Source organism: Diplotaxodon limnothrissa, linkage group LG5 (assembly GCF_057381915.1).
Source record: "Diplotaxodon limnothrissa isolate DT_005_m linkage group LG5, D_limnothrissa_male_GT1.1, whole genome shotgun sequence".
In the NCBI taxonomy this organism is placed as follows: Eukaryota; Metazoa; Chordata; class Actinopteri; order Cichliformes; family Cichlidae; genus Diplotaxodon; species Diplotaxodon limnothrissa.
In genome coordinates, this window is record NC_140600.1 from 6742822 (window position 1) to 6763281 (window position 20460).

General features: G+C 39.9%; 1 protein-coding gene across 2 annotated transcripts in view; it reads right to left on the minus strand.

The window, feature by feature from the left end:
* The window catches only part of epha8 (eph receptor A8), a 140908-nt gene that overhangs the window by 85816 nt on the left and 34632 nt on the right, over positions 1-20460 (minus strand). For both annotated transcript variants that reach the window (XM_085353718.1, XM_085353716.1), the window contains exon 2: positions 16654-16718. In XM_085353718.1, the coding sequence (XP_085209844.1) occupies positions 16654-16718 (65 nt within the window). The remainder of the gene's footprint in view (positions 1-16653; positions 16719-20460) is intronic.

The window sequence follows — 20460 nt, forward strand, 5'->3', positions numbered from 1 at the left end:
AAATTATAGATTCATAAATCTGTTTAGTAATGAGGGAACATTTGGGCATTAAGAAGGGAGCCAGCAGCAACAAATATAATGTGTACAATTAGCAGTACGAGCTGTGTAACTAATGAAGATCCTGTGATGCAACTGCTGGAAATAGTGAGCAGCAGTACTCTGGCAGTTGTGCCTGTGAGCCGTGACTGTTCAGAAGTGTCATATATATGTCTGCATGACAGTTATTAACTGTGTTCAATATTTAGACAATGTGTTAGCTTGTTCCATTTTTACTGCAAAAGTTGGATAATGGAACAATGTGTTGCTTTGCTGTACTAAACTGGATTGCACATCTTTACTGGCTACTAAAATCCACAGATTATTGCCATGCCCTGTGTAAAATACTAACACACTATCTGTCAGACTTCTGCACTTAACGGCCAGACTATACTAATAATATTTTACCCCACTCCACAACCTGCATTAAAGCAGACACAAGTTTTTAGAAGAGAAATGAAAAAAAAAGAAAAGACAAAGGAGACACAGCTGATGAATGGTGTCTTCCTTGAGAGATCTAATTTCAGATTAGTATATTTGATGGAGCTGTGGACAGCCAAAGAATGGCAGAGGGAGGGGAAACAAAAAGAGACGCTGAAGACTAAGAATAAGTGGAGTCTGCTGGCTGGCTAATACTGTGTGTGTATGCGTGTGTGTGAGCATGTATGTGTATGTGCACAGCAAATTCAAAAGTGTTAAATGTTTTGGTGTTAATAGTCTCCTTGCAAAAGTAGAGTTAATTTTACTCTAAGCAGAGTCACATTCTTTTAATGTAACTCTTAGGTGTAAAATGATAGTAGTTAAAATCGAGTGTTAAAAATGAGTGTTTCTATGTCAAATCTGGAGGTGTTACAATGGAAACATTAACTCTTGACCTCTTAACTCTGAACTCCTAGAGGGGCTATGACACCAACAGAGTAAATTCACAGACTCCGCCCCCAGCACGGCTCCAATCGAAGCTGAAGTGAAGCCGTTTCAGAACATTTTGCTCTACATATTTGAGTTGTTTGCCATGCTTGGTAAGTCATTTTTTTCAAAGATTGTTTCAATTGTTATTAGCTTTTACTTCTGTGGCTCTTTGAAGTTGAGACAAAGCTGTGTGAAAGGCATTAGCCATGTTGCTCGCTGATAGCATAATATTCTGTTTTAGCTAGCTGAAAGGTATTGTTTGCGGGCAAATACCACAGCCTTGAAAAAAAGCTTGCATGTGAATTTTCAGTCAAACTTTTGGTCAAATACGCCTAAAACAATGTCTAGAATGTGAAATGTTGGTGTAATGGTGCTACTTGAAGCCTGAAAACGATCGCCCATAAAAAAACAACAACGAGCAAACAGCAGTAGCTGACGTCCTGACTGGGTTCTACGTTAGCATTTAGATCCCTCCAGAGTTTTGTGCACACGGTTTAGGTAAAAATGAAAAAGGTTGAGGTTTTACATTTAGTTCAGTATTACCTGTTGCCTGTGTCTTTGTCTTTTGGGAAAATACTTAACACAAGTAATGGCTCAAAGAGGATTCCTTTTTTTTTTACTGTGCTGCAATTGTTTACTGGATTATTTGTGCCATTAATTAGTGTCAACTAATTTTTATTCAATCTCCGCACAGGATATGCTTGTGAAGATGGAATATGGGGGAGAGCAGAAGTGCGTTGAAGTTCCACAAAGGGATGAATGAAGGACATGCATATTGTATTGAAGAAATAAGTGATGAGATGCTGTTATTTGCATTTACCATGTCAGACCTTTTGATAAACAAAATTCTAATGAAAGTGAGAACATGTATACTGTTACATCTTTCAGAAAATGTTTTGAAATTGGGGTGCACAGTTCAGAATAAATGTTTTTCAAAAACCATTGCATCTTTTTAGTAAATGTTTATTTCCAAAAGAAATTTCTAGAAGTTCAGAACAGTAAAATTCCCGCTTTTTAGAATGAATTAGAAGATAACTCTTACGTAGTTAAACTAAAATACTCTTTGAGAGTTAATATATAAACTCTTAACACCAAGTGTTAAATTATCAACTTCAGACAGATTTGGTGTTTAACACTAAATCAGAGTTAACGTACCAACTCTCCAAAAAGAGTTAAATTAACACTCTCTGGTGTGGACCCATATAGACACTTTAATAGTGTTGAAATCAAATCCGACAGTGTTAATTTGGACATGCTGGATTTGCTGTGTGGAAGCTCATTGGTGGCATTTCCAGGCTTAATGCTGGGCTCTATGTGAAGTAACAGGTCTGAATATTAACTCAGTGGAAATATCAGGTTCTGCCCCGCACCTTTCTGCTTCTCATACTATCAGCCACACAACCATAACAGACTTAATAACTCCTGTGTGCGCATCTATGTGTGTGCGTGTGTGTGGGTGTGGGTGTCTGTGGGCTCTTTGACAGCGATAACCTTTCTGGAATAGGAGTGTTAATTGCACTGGTCTGGGATCAGTAGGGGAAATGGTCTAATTGCTATTAATATCTATTCTGAGATGCAATTTTTACCAGATTCTGTGCGCAGCTGTGTGCAAAAATATTCAAACAAACGTGAATTTGTTATACAATCGTTTTTCCAAAGAATGTATGAAAAAAGTATCTACAGTGGCAGCGTCCACGGCAGAGGTCCACAGCAGTGTCAGCTTATGGTCTCAGTTCACTACTGCAGCCAGCAGGAGAACAGTTCCATCTTTGATGATATCCGTTTCACAAAGTGCTTTTGCATATTTGTCACACCTAAATGATTCAGATCAGACAAATTTTAATATTAGACAAAAATACCCCGAGTTCAGTTTTATATGCCACACCCAGGCCTAGTTACTGCCAGACCTGTTGTATTAAAAAATCTCTTAAACGGAACCTGTCTGTGTAATTAGATTGACCCTTCGCCCCACAAGTGCATCAGCCCTCTGGGCAAATGCCGGGAATGCCAGATTGCCAGACCAGCCACGCCCGGAGATGTATCTGGATTTGTCTGTGCATACATTTTCATGTTTCTCATCCTTCCAAACTCATTTATTGTTTGTTCTATACAAACAAGAAATAAATGTTAATAAAGCAAAATTAATTTTCAAGCCAGCTGACCAGGAGCAAAACACTGTGTGAGAATAATGTTTTGGCAAACAGCGCCTGGGTAATAAGGGGAACTTATGAGCTAGACAGGCCTCCAATAAGTGGATAAATACATTAGATTTTAGAATGAGCAACTATTAGTTTTTGTTAGTATTAAAATTATTATCATTTTCTCAAAAAGCCTTTTTTTTAAAGCTAAAGGTAAATCACATTTATTACTAATGAACTTAGAAAAAGAATATCACAGTGAACAAATTCTTAAATAAAACAGAGCAGTTATATTAGCTCCTTTTCATCCTTTCTATGCTAACGAGAGAAGAATCCAACATGTGTTTGTGAGAAGAATGTTTTATATGTTCTGTTTTCCAGGTCAGAGGGTAACGCTAACCCTAACACATTTTAGAGAAAGACTAAATAGAATATTTTTATCTGAATAGTTTTTGTTGTGTATCAGTTAGAATTATTATTTAATGGCAACATGTGAGAGAAAATCAAACAGGGTTAGGGATAGGGTTCTGGTTCTGGTCAGGGTCATCAATGATGACAACTTCGATATCACAGGGTCAATCACAGGCTAAAAGAGCAGCTACTGGTTTACTTTTTCTCAAGTGAAAATTGAGATAATACAGTACAGAAAATCCATATTTGTGTAGCTTGTCAGAGAGTGAGTTTCACTGGAACAGTCAAGATGATTTCTTCCAACAGTTAGCATTTTTAAAGCTATCAAAAATGCCTCATACATGTTCAGAAACTGCTGAAGGACTTGAAAAACCATTGCAACATACATGACCAGTCGAAAGCTTTAGAACACCCCAATTTTTCATTTTTTTTCACTGAAAATCATGCAGTTTAATGCCTGATTGCACTCTGAAATTAAAGCATAGTACAAATAAGTAACTGGAGTTAAAAAAGAAATCATGAAATCAATTTATAGACCAAAATGTATTTTAAACATCTGACTCATCAAAGGTAATCTGATGGGCTTGAACCCATATTTGGGTCATTATCTTGCTGTAGGATGAACCCCTGACAAACTAGACGCACATACCAGAGGGTACTGCATGGTGCTGCAAAACGCTGAGGTAGCCGTTTTGGTTCAGAGTGCCTCACTCTGCACAAGTCACCGACCCTGGATCCAGCAAAACAGCCCCAGACAATCACACTTCCTGATGGTGATGATGCCACACACTGTGGAACCATCCTTTCGCCAACTCGACGCCTTATAACGATCCTGTGTGATGAACCGAAGATTTAAAAGTTTGATTCATCTGTCCATGATACCATCTTCCAGTCTTCAGTAGTCCAATCGCAGTGTTTCATGGCCCAGGCAAGCCTCTTTGTCTTACTCTGACGTCTGGCCTTCTTGCTGCAACTCATCCTGTCAAACCTGCAGCTCGAAGTCTTCTTTTCACAGTTGAAACTGAGACTTGCTACTACGACCACTATTAAGCTGTGCTTGAAGCTGTTGTCCTGTCGCCTATCACACAAGCTGTTAACTCTCAGAAACTTGTCCTCTGATTCAGTTGTGGCTTTGGGTCTGCCAGATCTTCCTGTCAGAGTTTGTTTCTGAATGCCTTTTGATGATGAAGGAAACTGTACTCACTGACACCTTTACTTTCTTTGCAATTTCTCTGTAGGAAAGACCTACATTTTTAAGTACTATGATGGTCCGTGTCTCTTCCATTGTTAATTGCCTTTTTCTCACCATTTTTGTAGCAACACACTACTTTCTGCAGTACAGTACTGTTCAACTGATGCTCACGAGGGTATGGTACCACAGTGTGTTCCAACACTGCTTTTATGCAGACAGAGGAGGTTGTAAGTAATCCAGAAAATTTGGAACACTTGTAGGAATTAGTAGCTTCAAGGCTTGATCAAACGCTATTGCTGCAGAACAGCTTTAAATTTTTACCCATTTTGTGTTTCCTGAAAAAGGTCTTTTTGTATAATTCTGAAATGTACATTATTTTTTGGTAACTTTACCTTCCCCCGTTACATTTGTACCATTTCAAGCTATTCATTGGACTTGAATGACTTGAATTGCAATAAATAACTGGAAAAATTGGGGTCTTATAAAAATTTGGGGGCAGCACTGTTGCCACACAGCAAGAAGGTCCTGAGTTCAATTCCACCATCAGGCCGGGGTCTTTCTGTGGATGCGGGAGTGAGTGTGAGTGCGAGTGGCTGTCTGTCTCTGTGTGTTGGCCCTGCGACGGCCTGGCGACCTGTCCAGGGTGTACCCCACCTCTCGCCCTATGACAGCTGGGATAGGCTCCAGCGCCCCCCACAACCCTGAAAAGGATTAGCGGAAGCAAATGGATGGATAAAAATTTTGACTGTTAGTCGATATGACTCCAAAAGGTATTTCCTGAATACATTGCACAACAAACTCATCTTCCACCAGGTTCATTGGCACTCCATTTAAGGCCAGCCTTAGGGGTATGGGCAGGCTTTGGGTTAGGTTAACATGCATCTAATTTCATAGAAAAGGACACCAAATGGAAAAACCTTTCACTTAGGGTAAGGTTAAATTGAATGTTTGAGATTTCATTAAGAAGGTACCAGCTTCTACGTTCTAAAAACTGTGGCTGAAAGAAAACCCAACTTCTTTTTTTTAAGTTATTTTAATGCATTAAATGGGTTTAGGTATGCTAGCAAAGTGTTTTCTGTCTAGAAAACACAAACTAAATGTAGAAGCAAAAAGAAAGAAAAAATTAAGCTTCCACTGGTGCAACAGGAGAATGCTTTGACTCTCAGATCATTTCACTCTGAACAGATGATCCCTGCTGCACCTGTTAAAGCCAGCAACACAATGGTGGCATCCTGGGGAGCCTGAGCTACTCAAACACCTGGGCATTCAAACCACGAGAGGGTCTTTACCAGTGATCCAGCACCTGTGGAACATCATTGCCTTCGCCTGACATCTTTATTAAGAGAAATATTTCCAAAGAGCTGCTGCAGAGGTGAGTAAGCTCCACCACCATCCAGCAGCAGTTTTGCTGAATTGTAGGATGCTACTGTCTCGTGGGAGGTTGTCGAGCCAATTACACTGTAGCGGATGGTCATCGAGAGGGTAGCAGAGATAGTTCAAAGACAAGCTAAAGGTGTCTTAAGGAAGTATGCAATCAGGCCTGGAGAATAGTCCTGCTGATGGCAGCAGAAAAGCACCCAGAGGGTTAGTTTTCTCATTGAGAAAAGCAATTCTAAACTAATTTAACTGTAATATCATCAATTAAGTCATAACACAGTACAGTGAAATACATTTTTTATGAGAAGCCTTTTCCTGTTTCAATATAAATAAGCAGGAGCTTAATAACTTGAATTACCAATTGATTTACTTATTATTATGATTAAAATGTGGTTAAATGAGTTGCAATCATTAAAAGTTTAGCATTAGCATTTTAAGAACAGATTTTCACTTTTAGTCGATTTTTTGATCAAATGAATGGGAATAAAAGATAAAGCTATGTCAGTGACACTGCTGGATATGTATGGTAGTGTTTCTGTTTTAATGCATTGGCACCAGCTCTTATACAACTTTCCTCTTCTGCCCTCAAAACTTTAAATTGCATCTTGTCCTGCTTAAGAAGCTTCAATTACACTCTGGTGAAAAACAGTTAGTGTTATAAGTTAGTGCTCATTTTAACTTTTCTCTCTATTTTAATGTTAATCAATTCAGCTTCAGGAAAACCTCTGAAGCAGCTGTAAACTCACAAGACAAGGCAAGAGCACTAACGGTTGGATTACACGTTTACGCTACACTTTGAGTCTGCTAGCATTCCCTGTTACTGAAACAGAGAAATGCAATGAAAAAGCTAATACTATAGTACATTTGGTGTGTATACAAGAAGATACGTACAGGGTGTGACCTGGCAGAGGGGATGTCCCTGGCTCTTCTAAATTATTTGGTCGCAGCAGATGGCCGCCCCTTCCTGAGCCTGGAGGTTTTTTCCTGTTATAAGGGAGGTTTTCCCTCCCACTGTCGCCAAAGTGCTTACTCATAGGGGGTCATATGACTGTTGGGTTTTTCTCCAAATGTATTATTGTAGGGTCTATCTTACAATATAAAGAGCTTTGAGGTGACTGTTGTAGGGCTTTTCTCAGTTTTTGACCAATAAATCATCTAGCTGACTTTGAAGTACTTGATGGATGTAACCAAATTTTTAATGGATTGTTAACAAATTATTAACAGAATTCATTCAAAACTGAAAGACATGAAAACATTACCAAGAAAAGAATCCCTTTGGCAGAGGTAATTATCCATCCATTCATTGTGCTCATCTATATTTCATATTAAATACTAAAGTTAGGTGTCAGCCCTGGAAAAATGTGAAATCGAGGTAGCATGTTGCATCTGCCATGTTACAAAGCATTTCATCTGTTGCACCGTTGCGTGTCATTGGATCACCACGGTCTGCAAGAGGAAACCATGAGGCTGAGAATACTGTGCATATTCATTTTATTTTATATGTTATAAATATTCTTGAAATGCACTTATAGATTGTTTAAGGGTTTGTAACTTTTTATTTTATACACCTCTGACCCATTTGGGCATCCTTTAAAGACCTCTAGTGGTCTTTCAAGTCACTTGTATGTACTACACCAATGCATGCATGTTTACCGGTTCCTACAGGCTTTCTTCTTGTGCTGGAGAGCACCTACTCTGGTGTAGGAGCTACCCTCATAAAAGACAGGGTGTTGAACTTTGAACTTTAAACGGCAGGAAGGATTTCCTCCAGAAGTTATAACTATGGAAAGTTCAAAAGTGCCTACTGGGTACTTTTTTCCAACTACCACAACAATTATATAGCCAGCTACAGTGAGACAGTGTATGCTATTCCGCTCTATGCCAGGGTTTGAATATTGAATCCTAGAAACAGAAACTAAAACAGAAATGTATGGTTGGTGTAAACTGCCCAGCTGTTCTACTCAGCCACATGTCACCAAGTGGAAGGTGCTGTGAAAAACAAGTATGTAAATGTCAATGTGCAATGTGTGTGTGTGTGTTCATGTGCATGTGTGGTGCATGCGTGTGAAGAAAACAAACACAAGGAAAAGGAGAAATAATAAGTAATGGCAACAGAGTGTTGGTTTTTGACACTTCAGCTCATCACTTGCTCATACACATCATGGCTTTCCTGGCTGAAGTTAATCACACTCGCTCTCTGCCTCGCTCTCAGACACACACACACCTACACACAGACACTGTACTGTCAGCTGTATCGATTGTGGGGTGGCTGGCGGATGAACCTGTCATGGCCAACATAGACCGGACTGGAGGATAATGAAGTCTTCCTGCCCTATTTGACAAGCTCCAAGAGAGTGTGTTAGAGATTGAACGAATGTCTGTGTGTGTGTGTGTGTGTGTGTGTGTGTGTGTGTGTGTGTGTGTGTGTGCGTGCGTGCGTGTGTGTGTGTGTGTGTGTGTGTGTTTGAGAGAGAGAGAAGGCGAAACAGAGAAAGATGCTCCTGGGACAGCCCAGAGGCGTCCTAACATTGCCTGAATAAATTGGATGGAAAGAAGCCCCTTGAGTTGAAGACGTGATCTGTCATGATGTCATCTAAACGAGACTTGCAATGGGAGCGGTCAGGGTGCTAATAAAGACATAACCCCTCAACACACACGTGCGTGTGCAAATGCATCCCCACATATGCACGCACACACTCACAGACACATCGATTGAAGAGTAAGTGCGAGCTGACATTCCCCAGCTATTTTGCTGGGAACATTTTAATCCGGCTGTAACAGTGCTAAAATATTCTACTCACCTCTTGCTGTCTCTCTCCATCATTTCCCTCTATCTCTCCGTGTTTCTAGAAGCAAAACTTTAGTCTTGTTAACTAATTTACTGCCTTACTTATATAATAAGGTTATTTAATATTTGTTATGAAAAATCCTATCTCCATTTAATGACTGTAAAGAACTTAGTGTCAGTTAAGCCAATTTGTAAGAACAATCTGTCTTATACACCAACCCTTTGCAACATTAAAACTTCTGACAGATGAAGGAAATTGAAACTATCCAGATCTCCACCTGAGCTAAACAGTGAACAGAGACGCCATGAAATTCACAAGATTCAAGAGATCTCCTGCCAGACAGTGGAGGATACCCCCAGAGGTCGTGTGTCAGTACCCCAGAAGCTGTTTAGCTCCACAAAGGAAACACAGTCAGGTGGTTTTCATTTTGTGTCTTAATGGTTTGTTTATACAATCTTATTTTTATTTTCGTTTTTAAAGTTGTTCCAGGAGACAAAATTTGATGTTCACGTTCAAACGGATTCCAAGGCAAACCTTAAAGTAACTACTGTTTATTTTTTATTAGTATTTATCTGTAAGTATTAAGAATGTTCACAGAACCACAAGGTCACCCACCATGCAACCACCTGACAGAATTATAACGGTTGCCTTTCAGCCACCAGCTACTGCTGCTTGTTGTGTACACGTACGTGTAGGTTTCTGTTTGAACTTTACCTCCCTTCCTAACATCTGATTTAATTAAACCAAATTCAATCCAATTTGATTTACACACAGCACCAATTCAGCAGCAGTGAAGCTTACATCTTAAACTGAAGAGCCTACATTAACAGAGAGAAAACTCCAACAATCACGTGACCGCCTGTGAGCAAGCACTTGGCAAAAGTGGGGAGGAAAAGCTCCCTTTAAACAAGAAGAAACCTCTGGCAGAGGTCTTCCTACATTCAGTTTTTTCTTCCAATAAAAAGATGCATCCTCTGTTGGGTTAACATCAGGTGACTTAAAGGAAATGATGAATATCACATTTTCTTGCAGTGAGAAACTCTTGGGTTGCTTTTGCAGCATGCTGTGGGTCGTTATCCATTTGTAATGTAAAACACTGTTTGATCAGTTTTTCCAGCACTTGGCTAAAGCAGAGTGCCAGGAGGAAGGGTTAGAAAGAGAGGACCCAAAGGCCCATTTCAGACAGAGCTTGACATGCCCCCTTTTAAATCTGGAAACAGAGGTTGACGGGCAATTTGAGCTGATGAAGAATTTCAGTGAAGATTGTTCAAAAACACATTTTACAGGAAATTAAAAGAAAAAATATTTCACATGTCAACAGTTATACCATTTAAGCAGATATCATGCATCATTCGTACATAATTTAAGGCACCAAATCAAAGGGAATGAATCTGACTGTTGGCGCTGCATACGGCAAATGTCTGCATCCAATCTCTAGCCCTCCGCCTAAAAATGACTCCACATTCAGGAAACCGCACAACGACAGCTTTAATCCATCTTCCTCTGGCATGGACTTGACACTTATTCCTCCTGTGTTCCCTGTGGGCAACCTCTCTATTTCTCCCTCTCACCTTTGCCTTTTTCACTCACTCTTAGTGACACGTGTGTCCCTTCCTGAACAACACTTCAAGATAAAAATAACATAATTGAGCCAGCAGACTATCAGCAGATCCATGCTTAATGCATTTGTTATGTCACAGTACATTCACACAATACTGCTGAATCCAAACTTCTCACCCACTTTGTGAGTCAAACACAGTGCGACTGTTCATGTAGGAGTCACGCTCTGTGCAGTAACAACAGCTTTTTGTGACACAGTCCTTCTGCTGCACTTGTATTTTCTCTAAACTAAGAACATCAGAAAGCTGCTGTGTCCAGAACCGGATGCTGCTGGCATGGCACATCCATAACACTGTAAACTGTCAGGATGGCAAAAAACGACCTTATCCTGTATACGTGCTGCATGTGTGTGCGTGAGAATGTGTGTATGGAAGTGTGACAGAGAGACAGGGAGAGTTAGAAAGTGTCAAAATATACTTATCAAAGAACCCACGAGGTCTCACTAATCTTTTCCTCTCTTACACTGTGTCTCAGTTAAAAGTCAAGCCGGACTATGAATACACATATTATTATTACCATAACATTATCATCATCAGATATTAAAGCAGAAGGTTTGGATATCTTAGTTTGTATTAAATTTGAAGGAGTGCAGGCTCTGGTTTAGCTCACTGGGAAAAGGCGGCCACATGCTGCTTGGCGCAGAGCGGCCGGCCCGGGTTCTGCGACCAGCTCTGTCCCGCATGTCTACCTCCTCTCTCTCCCTCAGCTTTCCTGTCACTCTTCACTGCACTATACAACAAAGCTGAGAAGGTCAAAAACAGTTACAGTTACAAACAAATATTAAGAACAAAGTGCTGCACAACACCAGCAACAGTATTGCCAAGAAGCACAGTAATGCACAAATGAAGCACATCTCTTGTCATCGCGATTTTATCGACATATTATATATTAAAAGGTCACAGACAGTTTGCAAAGTTACTACCCCTGTACCTCTACTCTGATGTTAGTAACTCCACAGAGACGTCCTTCTCCTCACACACAAGGTCTTGTGCTTCTCATGATGCACTAAGAATTTCTTCTTCATTCTCCTCTTTTCACTCTGCGTGCTTATTCACCTCTCTGCATTGAATCATTAGTTATTATTAATCTCTGGCTCTCTTCCACAGGATGTCTTTTGTTGTCTCTTCCTCTGCTCACCCCCAACTGCTGCAGCTCCCTGAGCCTGGTTCTGCTGGAGGTTTCTTCCTGTTAAAAGGGAGTTTTTCCTTCCCACTGCTGCCAAATGCTTGCCTCATTGTTGGGGTTTTCCCTCTGTTATTGTAGGGTCTCAACTTTACAACATAAAGCTTCTTGAGTCAAAGAATATAGTCCCTCAACTTTTTCTAGCCACAAACATAGCCCATATTTACCAGCTCATGGTGGCAACAATCAGTTCATAAAACTACAACACGAAGCAAAACATTTATGGTTTATGACACTACAGTGCTCAGTCAGTCAGTTGATGTAAACTGTTGATCTCAATTTTACAATCTAGGCACCACTGGAAGCTCATATGCAAGAACACTGAGCTCTGAGATTGTCTGCCACTTACTAAAATAAGTTTGGTCGGCTTTCCTTTGAAAATCTCATGTCGCAGGCTTGTGCATTCAACTGTTTATCAAAGAATCTGATAATATATATAATGATAGTAATGCAGTCAAAAATTACATGTTAGTATTGATGATTTAATGAAGACAGTTTTGTATCAAAGCAGCCCTTATTCTAGGATTATGAGCGATACATTAGTCACTGCTCATCCAGTCTGACATGAGTACAGTAATCCATTATGATGCATACTCATGCTTGAGGCAGGTCTTCATCTACACCACAGGTGGAGCTGATCAGAAAAAAAAATCACTTCTTTCTGGCAAGAACAAGACAAGAAGAAATTTAAGCAGGGAACAAAATTTTCTGAAGAAGGTGTCTTCTTATTTCACCGTTGCAGCAGTACCCCCACTGTGTGTCCTGACTGCACGAGATGCTAATATATCATAGAAACACCTATAAAGTCGTGGCATGCTTTCACATTATTGCCTACAAAAACTCAGGTGTCCACGTCTACTCAGTTTGTCTAACAAGAATGACATCAAAGTGCACCGTGAGCCAGCAGTCGCTTGTGGCACAGCCCACCGTTTCCAAGAACAACCGTGAGCACCAACCGGTGTCAGGAGTGTGAATCACCTAACATTTTCAGTGCTTCTCCTGCCATAGGGTTAGGGTTAGCCTAACTCTAACATACCATACATATACCATGTGATTCCTGTGCTGAGGTACAATTGATCAAATCGCACCACCACTTGCGCTCATGCTCACAGTTAACCTTAGCCCACCTATTGTAAACAGCTGTGCATCAGGACCTCTAAATTCTTTATCATTTATTGAGCCATACTGTATATTTATTCTGGTGCAGTCCTAGCGAGGAGACTCAAACCATTAAACACTGGTTTTCACTCACCATGGCTGAAAAAACCTGAAAGCAGAAGCTGACCCGCAGCAGCAGTAAGCACTGCTGCTGCTTCAATAGCTTTGCTGAGGAATCATTTTGAATGCATCATTATCAAGCTCAAAACATACACACTCTACTGTAGCACTTACTGCTCTGAGTATATCAAACCTCCCACACGGAAGACAGCAGTTCCTTACTTACATTAAACAAGCCTAGCATTTTCTGTGCCCAGACTCACAAATGACAAAATCCAGCTGGAGGCCATCAGTGGTGAAAATACAAACAACCTTAATTCTATGTATGCACAGTAATGTATAGTTGATAGATTTGTGTGGCAATATGAGTCTTGAATATTTAATGCCAGCATGCCAGAAATACCAAGCGCTGGATACGCTCTTGATCTCAGGTAACTTGTCAGCAGCATGATGTGTATTTATCCAGCTACAAACATTAGTTTTGTCTTACACAAACGAGCCGTCAGAGAAATGCAGAGCTTCTCTCAATGTCAAAAAATGAAGAGGAAATGCCAAACTAGAGAAGTTGCATCCTCCAACCTGTGGATCCTCGATACGTTTGAGGTATCACATCCCACCAAATGCCAAATGCAAAACAGTTAGAAAAGTTGAAGAGGGAAAAATGTCAGTGGTATGTAAGACCATCCCAGTTTTTAGGGTTGTCTCATTGTTGTTGTTAATGTCATTAACACCAAAGCAGCTGAAACTGTTAAAGAGCACCCTCTGCTACCAAACTGACCCGATCAATATCCCAGAAGTTTGATTGACTTGGTCAAGTGTTTCCTTCATTTTTTCAAGTTGAGTATTACTGTTATATTATAAGGCTTTTTGTAATTCAAGGCATGATTTTCGGAAACACAAAATTATAATTAAAAGATCAGAAGAATTTTTAATCACACGTGCAAATGGGTCAGTACAGTCAATGGAGTGAGCAGCTGAAATGGGCTGGAACAATCCACAACAAAATCCCAACACTGTCAGTTAACAAGTAATTAAATGTGATAGACAGTTTAATACTTAATGATAGCAAGCAAGTTCATTCTCCGTCAGCTGCAGGCTGGCACGGTTTCCAGCTGATGCCATGAAGTTACTCATCAAGCCTGAAAGTGATGTCACCCTACTGCACAATCTGCACGCACACACCCTTTCCTTCGTCTCATCCCCATCAGGTGGGGAAGGGCAGCGAGCATAAACTGAATTACTTTTTCTTCAGTGGCAAAAAAAACCCCTCAGCAAATATCATCAAACACACAAGATGTTTCTGTGCGACTTGGCCAACTGCCTCACTAGCCTAAAGGTGCAGTAGCAGTATTTAAGGGGAAAAAAATACGTGTGATAACTTCACTCTCAGAGATGGAGAAAGATGTGAGAAACTGCAGACAGTAGAGGAAGGTGAGAGATGACTTTTAAAGGTACAGACTGCTCAGCAAGTGATATTTGATAAACTGGAAACCTAAAGCTTACATGTACTTACTCTTTGTATTTCTTTTAAAGTCGGGCAAAATCGTGATCTGTTCATGATGAGTTGGAGAAACAACAACAAATACAACTATTTCACCTAATTCAAATGGGACATAAAATGAATAATAAGGACACTGGTTTGCTGTGGTGTCCAGTCATCATAATTTGGATTAAATGTAGGAGAGTAACAAGTCGTCACTTTGAACTGTGGATGCTCTTTGGAAAAACTGCAGATTTCCACCTTTAAACTAGCTTGCAAGGTTGGGAAGCTGCTAGGACGGATGCAACATCTGCTTATATATTGTAGACTGGAACCTCAGAGCCAGCAGCCACACGGGTCAGCTGATCCAGCCCGTCCGCGAAAAAAACAAATTAAAATAGTTCATAACACAAAGTACTGTGTGACCTATTTCTAAATGAGTCTTTTCCCTGTGCAACACACCTACCCAATAACTTCAGATTCCCTCATCTTCCAAATCCCATTTTAATCCCTGAATACAGTATATTAAAATAACAGCTAGCCAACAGTACAGCATGTAATGACTATGTTGTGATATTTTAATGTCTGTGAATCTTTGGGGAGGGTTTGTATTTATGTTTTTGCTTTGTTGCAACTTCATTTCCACTGAGGAAACTATTTTTATTAAAAGGATTTGTCTAGATAAGACTTAAAAATTTATGTGTTACCACAATTATTATTCTAATAATAATAATTATTGTTGTTATTATTTTGTTTTTCCACTGTTTTTTGGAGAAGCTGTCTGCAGGGGAGATACAAACATTACTTTTTATTGCACAAAAGGCAACGAGTGTGATGGTGAAAAGCAAAGTATATCCAGGCTATATGTGCATTATAGTGATAACAGCACAGACAGCATGTTAACACAAAGTTAGCCATGAACCCAGAGAGATGTTAAACCTAACAACCAACAGGTAACACAAAGCAGTAGGCTGCAGCCTCCATTTCTACCGGTTTAATTTCTAAAGTAGATTCGCCCCAATGATCACTTTAAAGTCTCTTTATGCTGGTTTTCAACTTTGCTCTGTGCTGTCGGCTTTGTATAAAATGGGATTTGTGTTACTGTATGGAACTGTTGGGTAATTATGAGACAATGTGTTTTGTAATGAGAAAGTAATGTAACTAGCAGTGTAACAAATTACTTTCTCCGGCATGTAATCAGTGATTTTGCAAAGTAGTTTCTTTTATTTATGATTCATAACCTTAACCTACAGGTCGTGTTTGCTGTGCATGAATGGATATAAATGGCCTGAGCTCCCCCCAAAAAGTTCAAATGAATTCACACCATCTGTGTTTTCATTGACAATCATGTAATCATAGTGTATGTAGCCTGACTACAGCGCCACAAAGCTGAACTCCTACTCTACATCTACTCTGCCAAGTGTTTATTCTGCAGGAGCAGCGAGGAAAGAAAATCTCTCTCATCAAATTATGAGTGAATATTTCCTGCATATTGACCAATTAAATGAAACACTACAGGCTGAGTTTATGTAATCTAGATGTTAGAACATGGACCTGTCAGGATGGAGGAGACTCACTTCTCACGCTGGTATCACGCCGAAGGAGTGATTTCACTCAAAGCTCTAATCCAATTCTTCCAGCTCTTTTCTCAGGACTTGAAAGACAATCCATCTGTTCCTCCTGGCCGGCGTTCAATCACACCGCCTTCTGTTGTGTGGGCCGGAGGTGAGTTAAATGTTTCTAGCACTTCGCTGACAGCCGAGGGAGTCAGGGACACGGTGGCATCTCTCTGCTATAAAGATCGCGGCTGGAGTCCTAATTCATCACCCCAGGCATCATCATGTGGCATTACAATATGCTAATGCGGCGACGCCGTGCCCTCGCTCTCACCTCGTTCTCTCTTTCATCTTTTTCTCTCCTCCCTGTCTCCCTGGGGGCTGAGCCACCTCCACCCCAAATCCCACTCTGCAATACGCACCTTGCTGCCAGTATGTGCAGGGGGCTTAAGAGTGATGTCAAAGCCAATGTTGGAATTAGGTGAGTGCTGTGTGTAGTTGTCTGACTGCAAATGACGAACATGTAATTAGCCTTTCGTGTCAGAGTTACAACTGGATCGCGTTTAATAAGAACAGGCTTCCCCACCAAGTGGAAAATCACCTCACATGCTTTCAAATGGGAAAAAATAGAAATAACTTGCAAACAGGTATTTTTGGGGTTTAAATTTATGGACTTGGGATTAAGCGCAGACGCAGTACAAAACGACTGCCCTGCAAACATGCCGGTATCAGATGTCATTCTTACCCCATGTGATGGATATGTTAGCCAGCCCCAGTCTCCTGAGATTGTAGTCGTGTCCAGTAGATTCACTGCAAAAGAGAGAGAAGAGAACAACACACCGGAGGAGGTAAGTGGTGAACTTTAAATGATTGTTTTTCCTCATCCTGCCCCATCCATCCTGTCCTTCATAACTATCCTCTGTGTGCACTGGCACCCGACAGAGCACCCCACATACACACATACACCTGTCTGACAGGTGTGACTGATGAGCCGGGACGGTCGTCACGGCAACTCTAAGCCAGGTGTCACATCCGTGATGTCACCTTGACCTGTTTCACCCATCACGGCACCTCAGAACCTCAGTGGTATGAGCTCAGAATAGAACAGGACACGAAACACTGCTTTTCAGAGTGGAATAGAAACACTGCATTAACTTGTTTGTTTATATGGGTGAAAACCACCAATCAGAATGCTCCATTTTCATATGTGTTTTAAGTCAGGAAAGAAGTGGCATGTAAAAAGCAAGTACCAAACACCAGCATGTAACACATGGGACGGACATACAGAAGGTTAACAAGAGTGCAAAACAGTTTGACAAAACATTACGGCAAAGTGTCACTCCAAGCAGGCGGCGACCAATCAGACACTGTTTGCCTGTCTCTATTTTTCATGGTACTTTTGTTTATTGCTTGTTGGCTGGAAGTTTCAAGGGCAGCACAGTGGTGCAGTGTGAACATGCCTCACAGCAAGGCTGTGGTTTCAGACCTTTCTGGGGCCTTTCTGTGTGGGTTTCCTCCCACAGTCCAGACATGTACATGCTAGGCTGACTGGTGCTTCAGTATTGGCCGTAGGTAAGGATGTAGGGTGCGTGAATTTGGCTTACAGCGCAAACCACTTTTGTTTGGTCAGTAAAAGTAAAAATACCAGTCCAGTACTGCAGTATTATTTGGGCATTTAAGTGCAGATTTGTTCTGTTTGAAGCCAATTATGTCAGACTGACTAACACTTAACTTATCTTTAGCTTTGTTACAGCAAAAAAACTGAAATGAGAAGTTTTTTTTCTCTTACCTGGTAGTTAAGCATTTGGTGCATGTGTTTTTTCCCTGTTTGTTTGCTTGTTTGTTTAATTGTTTTTGGTTTTTAAATGAGCCCAACCTGAAATAGCTAACACATAGCTGAACTCTTTTTTACCATCATAAGTGTTAAGATAAGATAAGATAAGATAACCTTTATTAGTCCCACACGTGGGAAATTTGTTTTGTCACAGCAGGAAGTGGACAGTGCAAAAGTTATGAGGCAAAAATTAGAATACAATAAGAATAAATACAGTACACAACTGTACAGAATAGAATAAAATAAAATACTATATACAGTAGAATAAAATAAAATAAATATACAATAAGATAAAAAATAGAATACAAATACAAATACTATATACAACTGAGTAAAAATACAACGATGTTCAAATGACTGTAACTCCATTATGCTCATTGTTTTAGAAAGTTGAGAAGACGAGCTGTACGGGATATTCGGTGTGTCACAGTAACACAAAGCATTCACAAAGTACTGCTGTCTGAACACGGGCAGCATAATCAGCTCCACCTTGCTTTTGGCAAATGGCAAACCACGTTCCCATAACTCCTCGATCATTTTGGGCTAGAGAGAAAATTCAAATAGGAAGCCCGAGCTAAATGTTAAAATAAAAGTAAAAAAAAAAAAGGTTTTAGAGAAAGTCGTGTCACAGAAATAGCAGCAATTTTATAAATATTTAATATAAACATAATTTAATAACTATAATTATATAATAATTCAATTTGGTAGCACTATATAATACAGCCCAGGACCAACCCAGTAAGCTTGTTTGGTCATCAAGCTTTTAAAAAGTGCAAACAGCTAACTTATGACATTTTAGAATTTGAAAATAAAAACCTCCATTTACTGTGAATGACCTGTAGCAGCATCTTCATGGAGACCCACGCGCTTGAGTCATGTTCACTTCAAATGGAAGTTAAAGTATTTTCAGCTCACACAGACTTGTCCTTCTTCCTATAATTTCTGTATGTTTTGTGTCTTTATCTGATACAGCTGCATCTAAAATTCACTCCACATTCGATCAAAACACATCTGAGTGACAGGACTTTACAAGATGGGATGGACAGCTGAGGAAAAATCGCATCTTGGTGAACTATTAATCAGAGGTGTGGACTCGAGTCACATGACTTGGACTCGAGTCAGACTCGAGTCATTAATTTTATGACTTTAGACTTGACTTGAAAAAATGTTCTAAGACTTGTGACTTGACTTGGACTTTTACACCAATGACTTGGGACTTGAATTGGACTTGAACCGGTTTACTTGAAAAGACTTGATATTTCACCCCAAATATAAAATTTAACATGCATATTATATAGAGATTGAAAATGTGACGTCATTCACGGGTAGAACCGCAAAGGATTCTGGGAACTCGTGGCAAGCGGTACTAGCGCACGCAGGCTTTCAATTAAAATCAGTTATACAGCGATAAAAAGAAACACAAAAATGTCAAGAAGCTGTTGTATTATTAACTGCAATAGCCGGTCGCATGACAGCCACGGGAAGCCGACGGGTAAAGAGATCGGTTGTTATCGGATTACGTCGTGGAAGAGAAATTGTTCGAGCCATGTTTCCGAAGTAACAAAGACGCGACTGGATTGCAGCCATTCAAAGATCAAATATAACGTCCCAGAACACTCCAGCTCACAGGTTAGTCTGCTCCAAGCATTTACACAAAGGTCAGTCTGCTGTTGTAGTTAATGCGTCATTTTTCTTAACATAATTGGTGATATAGGTTACAAGCAAGTCTGGCGCTGAACAGAAATTGTCGCGCTATGCTCCTTTATTTATTGTGCATAAATAGTGAATTGTCCTGACACAATATTGTGTTTCGCTTCTGTTATTATGGTACACTGACAAAAACACATACGTTTATTCACAGGATAAAACAGTTTTTTGTATCACTAATTGCCCAGTACGATTACAGCATACAGTATTATTGTCACTGCTACATTTCTGTGATGCTACCAGAAATTATTTCCACTACTAATTAATTACCGTTGAGCTCAAAGGTTATATTAATAAACGGTTAACGAATGTGTATTTATGAAGACGATTTGTGAGACTGGTAAACTTATGATACGTACGATGGTCTTTCGTTCTACACGGTGCATTTCAAGGTCCTGCACCCATCCGTCGGTAAACTGTACCTGGGCTTGTTGCAGTGACCGGAAGTTACTAAACTTCATGAGTGTATGCACTCACTCCAAGAACCGTATAATTATAAATATGCATATAAATATGCTAAGATGAGATAGCTGACTTCATCTAACTAGCAAATGTTTTCCAGGCTACGTTGGTGATACAGTTTTTTTTAATGTGTATGATATTTTTGTCATGCGATTTTAAAGCTGGTCCTACAACCGCATCCAAGAATAACATGCAGCTTATCTCAGAACTGTCGGTGAAAATTATTCTTGGAGCTAGGTTTAATTGAGCTGCATTTTAAAGAGGTGCAATTTCACAATTTGTGTATATTTTCTAAGTTCACTATTTTGTCATGTGTTGAGAAAAACACAGATTTTAAAATTACATGGTCTAATATTTACATTTAGCATAACTGCAACATTATTTTTTCGTTTGTTTTTTTTAAAGACTCGAAAGCACTTGAAATTCAAAGTTTCAGACTTGTGACTTGACTCGGACTTTTACACCAGTGACTTGAGACTCGACTCTGACTTGCCTGACATTACTTGAGACTTGACTTGAGACTTGAGGATAAAGACTTGAGACTTACTT